This window comes from Barbatula barbatula (genome assembly GCF_947034865.1).
Source record: "Barbatula barbatula genome assembly, chromosome: 2".
NCBI classification, from domain to species: domain Eukaryota; kingdom Metazoa; phylum Chordata; class Actinopteri; order Cypriniformes; family Nemacheilidae; genus Barbatula; species Barbatula barbatula.
The window spans coordinates 14,375,997-14,388,968 of record NC_136767.1 but is presented as its reverse complement, the minus strand read 5'-3'; the positions used below and the strand labels follow the sequence as shown (position 1 = coordinate 14,388,968).

Sequence of the window (12,972 nt, the reverse complement as noted above, 5' to 3'; positions counted from 1 at the left end):
CACCTGTCAAGGCTTTTTCAGGAAAAATCTAAAGATGTTTGGGTTCGTGAGGCTCAATGGCTATTCCGGGCTGCAAGCCACGGAGTGCTTGTTGACTTGTGCGATGTAAAGAACACACAGTGTTTTGTAGTTGAGGATCGGGCAAGTTTTCTCCACGTGTCTGCTGACAGGCCTGAATGAGCTGGCAGGTGTGGGGAAGGTCCAGACTCCTCGGCTCCAGACATTTAACTAAAACACATTGAACTAAAAACATGCTTTCAACTAATTTTTGCGATATTTAATTCAGGTGCAACAATGTGTTCATGCAATAAGCATTCATGTGGCATAGATACAATTGCGTGTTGTAACTTTGCTTGTTCCAGTGGATGAAAAGGTTCATTCAGCGTTGTCTCTGATTCTGTCAATATAACAGTATGACATGTGCCCCATTGAGACACTGAGCCATTCTTGATATTATTAACATACTCTTCTTAGAATATCCTGTTTAAAAGGGAAACGGTTGAAAGAACTGGTTATTTGCTCACTTTTTTTTCTTTTGATGCACATTTCCATTAGTCAAGTAGGTTCATTGTACCATATTCTTTGCGCTTCCTTTTCGTTGTGATCTTTGTTTCTACAATCTGTTCAATCTGTTGATAACTGCTGGAAGTCGACTGTCTGTTTCTTTATTCATTCAAACACAGTGTGGTCTTGAGCCGTGAGGCATTTGTAATAACAATGGGGCTTTAGTACCTACATGTCTCCAGGAGGAAGAGTTGGCCTAAAGGTACAGGTAAAAAAGTAAAAAAATTTAAACATGTGACAGGAAATGAAATCACAGAGAAGAACCCCTGGTGACACTAACTGCTGCATGCAAAGGTTAGAAACTGTGAGATAATTTGACATTTATAGGGCGTGATCACTATTTTCAAGGGTTCAATGTTATACTTTTTGAGAAAGTGGTGGTTTATCCCCCATTATTAAAAGAATTTAAGCTCTGAAAGTCCAAGATAAATGATGATAAGGAATATAATTATGTTGCTCAACATTACTTGAAATATTTAGCTTTAATGCATTTCTATTCAATTCGTTTGAATGTTTAAGCTATATATAATATGATATAATATATAGATACATGATTTAAAAATGTAGCAGAAAGAAGTTAGTTTACATTTGAACATAAATTCGGTGCTAAAAGAAATGATTACATTTCTGATATTTTATCATTAATAGAATATAAGACTAATCACATGCAACGGGTCCTCTCGTGGACGTTCATTGGAGACTTCAGAAGTCAGAAAATTGTTGAATAAAGTTGTTGTTTATGTTTAATCTACTTTCTCATGCCAACAGTTAAATACCTCGCCTAAAACACTCAAGTTACTGTTACTGGTTTTTAATGATCCATAAGTACTGTGCTGCTGTTAACGCATCTGGAAATATTTAATAGCTGTGCAGCTTTGAACCTGAAACCTGTCAACCAATAACAATAAAGAATTCAACAATGATGGATTTTAAATATCATAAAAGACGAAATAACATGTGCTTGTCACCACTAATGCTGTAGCAGTAGCTCATATGGAACAGTTTTCGACGTGAGAAAATGTTGTGGTATTAAACCATGCCTTGAGCTCGAACCGTTTCCAACTTCTTTCCACCTGCAGCCCTCAACCTACATTTCAGACAATCCTGAGGTTACCCCTTCACCCACTATCCAGGATTAGAGTCGTGCACCCTGAGAGGATTGTCTTTAATCTCCATCTGCATTCGGTATATAAAAAATAGGAGGGTTTCCTCTGGACACAACATGCGTTGAACGGTGATGTCATGACCCTTCCAATGAAAAAAATCTTATCAATTTAGTGTAGATAAAACAAGTGTTGTAAAATGTCTTGACGACGACAACGTATTAAAAAAATTGAAACCATCTGCCACACGGATCCAGGAAAACAGGCAAGACGCTGTATTATGCATGCCAGGCCAGTGGATGGCAATGTCACTTTGTAAAGTAATAAGACTATGTGCATATGCCTGCGCAGATATAGATATCCAGTTTTAAGCCAAAACCCATTTTCAAAACCCAACAGTCTTGTGTTTTCACTCCCCTAAAACACGTTGTCGCGTAAACTGACACCGCAAAAGCATAACCAATTATTGTGCAAATAGTCTGTGAAGGGGTTCTGATGCCACTAGTCACTTACCCGGTTTATTTCAGTCTTGGTTGGCAGTTGTATGTGTGTGTATGTGAAATAGGGTAATATCACACCATCTACATCAGGGGTCTCCAACCTTTTTGTAAACGAGGGCTACCAAAATATCTAAAATCCTCTAGAGGGCTACTTGTTGGTAACATACATTCAAACTTTAAACGTGTGATGCCTTATTATATATTCTTTCAGATATTAAAGCTTATAACACTTGCTAATAATAACCTTTCATGACGATGTTGCACTTGGCTGATCGGTATAGTCACAGATTTGTCAACTGTCTTGAACATTATTGGTGAGCCCTGTGTTTAGCGGGCACCTTACAGAGTTCATGCGGGCTACCAGGTGCCCACGGGCACCACGTTGGAGACCACTGATCTACATTGTATCCTGTAGTGTCTCATTAACAAACAAAACACGCTCTCTTTAGCATTGCAAGTAGGCCGATTTCACTTATCAATAGATTAAGCAGCATATTTATTTGGGCAACTCCAATATTTTCGTCGATGACCATACCCATTACTTAAATCATAAAAATCCCATTTGTCAGATCAAAGACGAAATTAAATCCATAATCTATGGGTATAGATTATAAAGTAAGGATGAGTTGCGCTGAGGGCAGAAGCTCATGCTGGAGGGAGTATGTTTATGGCTGCCAGAACTCTATGATTAGTGGGAGAACGGGTTGGCTTTCCACAGTTGGCTTCCAACTTTAGGCTTCCAACTTTATATTTGTCAGTCAGTGTTCTCCGACCGCAGCATTTATTTTTCGAAACGTGCTTCTTTTTTAGGAATCACTTCACAGCGTGAGCTTGGCTGATTAGTATGTTAAGTATGCGTATGTGAAAACCAAGTAATGTGATCCTAATGGAAATAACAAAGAAACTTTCAAAGACCACCCTTACCGGGAATGACTGTTTCTGGAGTTTATCACTGGATCTGTGTTTTTCCTCTTTGAAAACGTCTTATTTCGTTCTATTCTGAATGTATTTACAGAGCTCCGAGTTAAGCAGTCCAGCTTCCATGATGTCATTGTTTGGGCTGTGCTGAAGAAGTGCATTGTTCTAGTATAAAACCTAAAAAAATACTGTGTAATTAATCCAAAAGATTCAAGTACAAACATTAATGGTCATGATTTCACCATATAAGGCTTATTCTTTCATCTTTTTTTATAAGGCTGAATGGCAAAATGCAATGTCTGATTTTAATGATACTAAGGCTTGGTTGTTCTAAATTCACTAGCCTTTCAATTCATACCATGTGGAATCCACAGTTTTAACAGCAAAGAAAATATGTTTATAATACTTTTTGACATGTGTTCCTTGTCACACTATCGAATGGATTGCTTTGACTATTGTGTCCCTGCAGTGGACAAAGCCTAAAACATGTCCATGTAATGAAAAATGTCCTCTTTAGATTTAATCCTCTTTTTAAGGATTTCAATATGTGGCATTTCAATGGAAAACAACAGCTTTCTTTATCATGAGGTGGTTCATGGGATGTTATCATTGGCAGAAGACTTCCTCAGCTCCATTGGCTTGAGGATGTTTGCAAAAACTTTATTGTCATTGGGTGTAAAGGAAGTAGATTGAGCTTAAACACACAGCCAGCTGTGCATTGCCATTACTTCGAAGCATTGGGCTTTGCTAAAAAATAATTCTGACTATAACACGTTGTCCCATAGTTTTATACGAGAAAATAAATCATCGGACTAATGTTGATTATCATCGCTGTCAGGCAGAAATCTTGTATCTCCAAAATCTAATACATGACTCTTATTTGATATATAATAAAACACTGTTGTCAAAATGTACATGCTCTTTTTCATATTTCATCATTGTTTTTATATATGCAAAACCAACAGACAAATATGAAGGATGATCGATAATAATTGATTCATAAAGTTAAAAGTTTATCAGTAATAAAACCATACTTTTGTAATGTCACTTAATGATAATGATTAAGAAAAAAAACCTACACATTCAAAGGAGGGTTTTCACACATTTATTATTTATTTAGAAATGTCAAAATTTGGTTAGCTGGTTTGCAAAACGTTTGATCTGCTGCAGAAATGAAGATGTTAAGCTTCTTGTTTCACTGTTAAAAAAACAAAGTGTTTCATCGCAGATATAGTTTATTTCCTTATTTATTTGGCCTTTTGTTTACTGTGCTCTCAATGTTTTATTGACCCGCATTTGCTTTGTTAAAGGAATCATACTTGTACCAGCATCAATAATCATGAATGGCATGATGGTAGAAATATAAACACTTGAACTGGCCATTCAGGGACTATCCACAGAGAAAATGGGAGGTCATTGTGTTTGTAAGTGGCATGAGGGAGGGGTGAGACTAATCCTATTACATGTGTGTGTGTTGGGTGAGGGTGAGTCTGGGGTCTGTAGACCTTCTGTGTCAACTGGAACAACACGCTGCAGTGTGCAGCTCAGCGTTTATGCACTTAAACGTAGAAAAGAAAGAACGAGGCCTGAAATAAGAAAAGGTAGGAGATTGATAAACATTTTAATTGTGATAGGGTGTCACATTCCTGTTGAAAAATAAAGCTTGAATGTATATATGTTTTATATGCAATGCAATGTGTTTTTTGTTACTCTTGACACAGTTGAATATTGCATGCTTAGTGCTAACATTCGCTTCTATAAATCGTAAGTGACTTATTGGGGTTAACCTCTTGAAATGTGTGATGTCTTCTGTCCTTTGGTATTAGTTTTTAATTTGTGTCCAGCTTCAGCCGATAATTTTCATTTTGATTCCCCTCTACAAAATTGTGGATTAAATATTCATCCATGGCATTTAATATGTCGGCTTTCTTCATCATTTAAGTATTCCATTCTCCACAAAATAATTATCAAAAATGTAATAAGGAGACTTCTGGTTGACTTGACAGGGAATTACCTATTTGTCATTTTACTCTCGTCATCTGATCCAGATAACATTTAAGTTGACAGGTGGTTATGAACCCCCCTCTAGTCTCCATTGCTGTGCCGAGTAATCTTCTCATAGTGTAATACATTTTTTCCTCCTAATGGACATCGATATAATATGTATTATTGATTATGAAATGTAGATGCTTTTTAAATGCACCCATGTTTTCTCATATATAAAGGAAAGTTGATCGTATGCCATTCTCATATAGCAGCTTGTGTGATGCGCACAGAGGCCAAAATCTTATGTTATTTTGAGAAAAAACCCAGACTACCAATTTGACTGTGGTCTTTGCCTACAGTGTATGCTTAAATATATCAAATGTGGTTTGCATGAGTTCTAGCTACACCAAAACAGCTTGGGTGTTTTATATTATTGTCAGCTCACGTTCCACATGTTTAAGGTATATGAGAATTAAAGTGATAGTTCACTCAAAAATGTAGATTTTGTCATCATGTATTCACCCTCGTTTTATTTTAGACCTGTATGACTTTCTTCTGCAGAACACAAAAGAAGATATTTTGAAGAATGTTGGTAACTGACCAGAGCTGGCACCCATTCACTTATATCGTATGGACACAAAAGCAATGCAAGTGAATGGGTGCCAGCTAACATTTTTTTTAAATATCTTCTTTTGTATTTTGCGGAAGAAGGAAAGCCAAACAGGTTTGAAATGACAAGAGTAAATGAATGTTTTCCCTCTCTGTATTAATATCTATATAAACAGTCAAATAAATGATGTGTGATAGACTATTATGAGGTTGTTATTGGAGCCTTTTCCTCTTCTGTCGATCGATCGACCAAATTGGCTGGTATAAGAAGCTTTCTTTATTCCAGTCTCTCTTCCTGTTGTTACTTTGGTTGAGAACTAAATGAGCCGTGACTCTGCGGATTTAACACACTGTTACATACGTGCCTGTAAAGCAAGCTCATGCTGACTTACTTTGTAATGGCTTTTCAATTTTTTTTCTGATTAGGTGAACGTCTGTGGCGCCTGCGAGACAGGACAGAACTCAACTCCCAGCGATCCACTATTTTCCACTTGAATGGTATTGGAAATCAGATTTGGCATGCACCAAGAGGAGCAGCTAATAGCACACGTTCTCTTGTTACTGGTCAAAGTATAAACTAGTCCGACTTCCTCCCATTTTCTTTTATTTCTACGGATGATATCATGGACCTCCGAGGTCTAAGTGTGCCGCTGATGGACTCCAGCCCTCTGGATGTAATGTCTCTAACGCACTCTGTCAGTTAGAGGATTTTAATGTGTCTGTTTGCATCCACCGCTAGAAGCCCCGGTTTTGGGGGAGAACCTTGACTCAACATGCAGGGGAGGCCCGGGAAGGCCCATCACCAGGAGCTAGGATGCCTATCACCCAAGAAAATGCCCTTAGCCATCTCTCACTACTAGAGAACTGGCTCGGGGCTCAAGAGAAAGATCAGAAAGAAACAGATGAGACTCCGAAAAGCGCAGACGATGGGTTTCTGTGCCAGGCTGCCATCCGCAAACTTGTGGAATATATCCAGCTAAACTTTGCTGAAGTTGAAAGCCTACTATTCAGAGAAGAAATTGATTTTGAGGTGAGAGCGGTCTGCCTGCACAAGCGTGATGGAGATGGGTCAGAGTTCGGTGTCAGCTTTGGAAATATTCCCATTTTTGGAGACCCTGAAGGGAGGAAGAAAGGGGTCCGGAGAAGGCGGAGGAAGGGCGACAAGGGTCCTGTATTGGATGTTGGGTGTATTTGGGTGACTGAAGTGAAAAAGAACAGCCCAGCAGCCTGTTGTAGAGATATTAAACTGCGAGATGAACTGTTGTCACTTAACGGTCAGTTGATGGTCGGAGTGGATGTCACTGGAGCCAGGTAAGACATCTGGATTTGTTTTGTATCTCAATACTACATTGATTACAGTTGATTTTAAATAACATTCGCTATCATAAATAGTTCTCCCATTAATGTATACGAGTACATGAACTCCTCTTGTTTTTATAGCTCCTTATCTGACTGGGTTGCAGCTGTTTGTTTAGGTATCATGGTGAGTCACAGCTGGCCAGAGAGAACTCGATCTCCTGTGTGCATATGTTTGTTAAAGCTGCTTCACAGCTAGTACTCCCCTGTCTTTATGTACAGTGTCCCAGCGTGTGTCCCAGGACTGACCGCTTTACCCCTGACTTGGACTGGGGCCAAATCATTTGCTTGTTTGTGTGCCCACGTGCCTCACAGCTCTGAGAGATGACAGTTTGTGTCAGTGTAGTGGACGGCCTTGTGTCTCTACATTTGGGCTCCATCTGGACTGACACTCTTAGCGTTCAATCAGGCTGCCAAATGTCTGTGTCTAACAGAAAGGCTGCCATGCTGGAGTGCCATGCTTTTATTGCTTACTTGGCAAACTTGTTTTTGGAAAAGTACTTTTGCTCTTGACGTCTATGGAAGAAAATGTAAAGCATTTTCCGAAAGCCACTAGATTGTAGTAGTCTGTGTTTTCTTAAAGGGATAGTTCACCCCAAAATAAACATTCTGTCAACATTCTGTCAACGAACCTTCGAGTTGTTCAAAATCTGTATACATTTCTTAGTTCTGATGAACAAAGAGAAAGCTAAATGTAACCAAATATTTCTTGAACCCCATGGACTACCATAGTAGGAAAAATGACCTTATCGTTTTTCGTTTTGTTGAACACAAAAGAAGATATTTTGAAGAATGCAGGACAGCAATCATTTCTGGGGCACTTTTGACTGGCATTTTCATTTTTCATACTATGTTAGTAAATGGGTTCCAAGAACTGTTTGGTTATAAGCATTCGACCAAATATCTTTCTCTGTGTTCAACCAAAAAAATACAGATTTGGAATTCATGATGGAATTTTTTTTTTATATGACAAGCTATAGAGTTCCACAGCTCCACCAAATCATAATGAACTAGGTTTCTAGAAAAAAGACCACTTGCTGTGAATTTTGCGGTTTGAAGGCGTTCAATCTGTCGGTGTAACTTGAGCTCTATAATTAGACAATGCATTGTGTAAAAATGATAGGAAACTTCACAGCATTCACACAGAATCTGCTTTGGGACAACTGTCTCCCATACAGATGGACGGCAGGATACAGAAAGGGAGGAGGTTCCTGGGAGTGGTACATGGTTTTGACCAGAAACTCAAGTTGTCTTTACAGACATTTTGTCAAGCTAAAGAAAATCTGTTGATGTCAAGACATCTCTGCAGGGGAGAACAACAGCTGTATTTGTACAACAAATAACCCAATGCTGGGTTATGAAATAACTCATTTGTTGGGTTATTTTTGCCAAAGTGTTATTTATTATTTTATTATTATTGTTATATTTTTGGCCATCCTAATATAATTTTTTATTGCAGTGTAAAAAATATTAGACAACATAGAAATACCTTTATAATTCTTTATTTCTAATGCAATAAGTTTTGGTTGCAGTTGTTTTGTCAAGCTACTTCATTTTATCAGAAAGTTTTACTAGCAATTAAGTATAAATTACAAGAATCAAATACACAAATAAACAGAACAGAGACTAGTCTGGCTTATACAGTTATAAACTAAGCAAAAGCTACCAAATAGCAGCACCACCAGGCTTGGCATACTCCAGAATGTAAATAAACAACACATAACTGCTTATAAAAGACGGTCTTCCTCCACCATCATGCTTCCAACAATACCGAAGACTTAAGAGGATCTGGTTTTATCCCAAAGCTGCAGAACATGAGGGTCTTCCATTGCTCCTCCTGATACTGAATGATGTTTGTTCCAACCTATAAACAGATATTCTCTTGGTAAATATGCACACATACACAGTATTATTATTATTACAATAATTATTTATAATTAAAACTGTATTTTCATAAGTAATGTACAGTCATGTGGAAAAAAGTACAAGCACACTTCAATATTATGTAGGGCTCACACGTTTTCTATTGCCTTTAATTGTGAAAATTAGTACAATGTTAATTTCATGTGTCATATTATAGATTATATTAATTTATTAATATGTACACGTTTCATTACTGACTGTACTAACAGGAAGTTTCAGACATTAATCTCTTAACTGCAAATTTGTCAGTGAAGGCTTCAGGGTCTCACTTCTGAAGATTTACTTATCATATAATCTCTCTAAAAGATAGATAAATATATTGAATGCTAAACAAAAGTTCTACTGAGGCAAGCCCTTCGTGTTTGTCAATGAATGGCAAAAAATGTATTTGCTGCTATTTGCTTTAAAAATATGATGAAAGTAATGAATGTAACGAAAGAAATAAAATACTCTCGTCATTTGAATTCCGGTGCTTCTGACTGAGTGGCTGGGAGCCCTGACCCTTCCGCTGGGGCCTAAAACCTGAGTGTGCCGACAACATGTTTATGAAGAGTTTTGTTCCAAAATGAGATAACTCTTATTTGTATTTTTTATAAACAATGTTTTTCATTGCGCATTCCAATTAATATCAATCAAACTGCAGTTGTTTTGATTTGAGCCATAATAACTAAAGAATACAGCTTACTATCATAAAAAAACACAAAACAATCATGATAACATCATAAAAAAATAAGTTTTGAAAAGAGTCATCTCATTTTGGAACCAATCTTATATATATATATATACACACAGATAAGCACATTTCATAATTATTATTAATATTAACTGACTTTCGTCTGTCAGTAGTGGCGCCGGTCGACAATTTAAATTTTAAATAACCGCTCACACTGCTCAATTTTAACCCAACTGGGCCGAAAATACCCAATAAATGTCAGAAATAACCCAACATTTTTTTGTATATTATACAGATTTTGGTCTATTTATTTTTTATAAATTGCTTACCCTTTGTGAGACTCCTAAAGCAACCTTAAGCTTGTTTGAGAATATCTGTCCAGTATAATTTGATCTGAATGTAACTTTACTGCTGTTTACTGATGAAGAACTGTGGGGAAGGATGCTGTTCTTTTGTAGAAGCGATGGACTGGATTACTTAAATCCTACTTTTTACCAGTATCCACTCATGGTCTTTAAAGCTTAAAGGCGGGTCTTTAAAACTCTATCCTTGCAAAAGCAGCCGACTAGTTTGAAGTTTAAAGCTGGTGAGCAAATTGATGAGATTAGTGTCTGTTTTACAGGCATTTTGACTTGCTTTCATAGCATCTTCTGACAAGGGAACATTCAAGAATACATTTTAGAGCACAGCAATTATATAAAATTTGTAATATGGGATAGTGTTCCCTGCTAAAAGAACATTACAGGGGTAGTCAGCAGTGTTGTTTTGGTATTCTGGTTTGCTGGTGTCCTCACCAGGGTTCTACCGACAAGACTTCTTTGGTGATCCACAATGAACTACATAGTTTGTATAATCAATATATGCTTGTTAAAGGGATCATTCACCTAAAAAATAAAATGTTGTCCTCATTTACTTACCTTTGAATTATTCAAAATCCGAATCAATTTCAGATAAAGATATTTGAAAGAATGCTTATAACCAAACAGTTCTTGGACCCCATTGACTACCATAGTAGGAAAACTTCCTTTTTTGTTCTATTGAACAGAAAAAAACAGAATGTAGGACTTTTTCAGTGATTTTTCCTATGGTAGTCAATGGGGTCCAAGAACTGTTCATTCGTCCTGATATCTTTCTCTGTGTTCAAACAAACAAAGTGGAACAAATAAGTAAATCATGACACGATTTTGGTGTAACTATCCCTTTCAGTGTGATGTCATGGACCACCACTTCCGAGTCCAAGTGCTTGCCACAAAAAATGATAATACACTGCGTTCTGTAAAAACTACCCATAAACCTTGGTCCTAATCTTTATCTTCATAACGAAATATCAGATGGCAAGACAAAATGCATTTTTATGAATTAATTAAATTTTGATGTCAGAGATTTATAAAGTTCTTAAATATGTGATATAAATAAACAGTGCCGATCTGTTGACAGAAGTATGCAATCTTTGCAAAAACAGCCTCATCTTCTTCATTATCGTCTTATTCATGCTTCTCAAATGAATTCTTGAGTTTCATTTCATTGAAGTTTATGGCCTCTTTCGTCTGTATTAAAGTGGAGGACACTTTGAGAAGAGTCACTCTGCTGTGAGTGTGCTGGGAAGAGAGCTGTGAGATGAGTGTTGGATACTGTTCAAAAATCAATGGACTAAAGCCTTCAAAGACATAAAAAGAGACACACGATGGAATTTATTTAGTATTTTCATCAAGTGCTTTTCATGTTAATGATTTCAGTGCAAAACCTCTGGGCCAAGTAGAGCGCTCCACAAAAAAAACTCCCCAGTTTAATGTCTCGTCTTGTAATTTTGGTCCCTCTGTATTTTGTTCTTCTTTTAACAGCCGGGTCCAGCATCTGTCTGTGGTGAGCATGGAAAATAACTCAGTGGCTCTGCTCCAAACAGCCAATGCAAAGTGTTCTCCACATGGTCAATGAAAGACTATTAAAGACTAGATTAAGAACGGTAATCAACACGGATTTTGTGAAAAAAGAAAAATAAAGCCAAAACCAACAGGCTTTTTTTAATTACACACAAAATAAATGTAAAGTCTAAATTTATTTGTGTCTTAACATATCTGGAAATTGAGGCGTAAAGGCATAAAAACGGAACAAAAAGACTTTTCATTTTCCCATCCAACTGTTTTTACAGTCTGCGTCTAAGTGATTTATTGTATTTCATCATCCATCGGTCAACTCAAAACTACAATGAAGCATTACAATATAAAAATGATGAGCAATTCTTGTAATGTATTGTAGCGAACAAAGTCATTTTCCTTCCTGCCAGTGTTAAAGATCAAAGTCTTGCACTTTCAGTTTTAAATTTGGGTTTTTCATAATGTTTTTGCTTTGCTTTGAACTGATTTACTCGTCCCGCTCAGAGCCCTACATTTGCGAGCCAGCTCTCTGTGGTTAGTTAACTTGCCACTTGATAAATGAGAGAGAGTCTGCCATCTTTCCTTGGTATTAACTATGTCTGAGTTTGCAGTTTTTCTCATGAGCAAGAGGACGTCGGCTCTTTATTCTTTAACACTATTGGTGTGATGTTCCCACTGTAATGGATAAAAGCGTCTCGAATAAGGGAACGTGGTCTTAGAAAAACATTCAAGACTGTGATTGAAAACAGCTTGTAATCATGAGCTAAAATGTTTTGGTCTCCTTTGTGTTTTTAAGGTGGTGAGAGTGTAAATCAAACTTGTGGTGGGACATTTTAAATGGCATGGATGGGAAAGGGATCATTTGGCTGAATCAAATGACTGTTGTTTAAAAATGCAGCATAAAAAATATATTTTTTTATGATTTCACCAGGATATTCTAAGGTTAAAAATGGTTAAACAGCATATTTTTTTGTAATGGATTATTCTTGTCTAGACATTCTTGTGTTATGCAGATAGGTCATGACTTTATTTGATCCCTAATACTTTTATCTTTATTCTGAATTTAGGATTTTAATAGTAAAACTGCTTTTAAGACATGGTTTCTCATAGAATCGACACCATTTACACAGAGAAAAACATTGAATGTAATGGCACCCCAGATTTATCTAGTCACAGATGGGGCTAAGGATTAGTTCTGTACACTCTGGATATTCAGGTAATACTGTCTGGTAGTGGAACTACCCTAAAATTACATTCCACCGTGTCTAGACCTGTGATATTTAAATCATGCCCATTTTGGCTTTTTTAGAAAAATGATGGCTGACAACTTTTTAGGGTTGTGTTGATTAATGGGATTGAACAATGCCGATTTCTATTTACACAGATTAGGCTATTCAAGATCTTTAAAGACAAAGGACGTCTACTAGTGCCTTTTAATTCGTATTTGTTTATTTATTGCATTTGTA

General features: G+C 36.9%; 1 protein-coding gene across 1 annotated transcript in view; it reads left to right on the top strand.

The window, feature by feature from the left end:
* Nucleotides 1-6,494: 6,494 nt before the first annotated feature.
* The window catches only part of pdzd2 (PDZ domain containing 2), a gene marked incomplete at its 5' end in the record, with an annotated part of 49,950 nt that continues 43,472 nt past the window's right edge, over nt 6,495-12,972 (top strand). The window contains one exon of the mRNA XM_079447232.1: nt 6,495-6,991. Within this exon, the coding sequence (XP_079303358.1) occupies nt 6,495-6,991 (497 nt within the window). The remainder of the gene's footprint in view (nt 6,992-12,972) is intronic.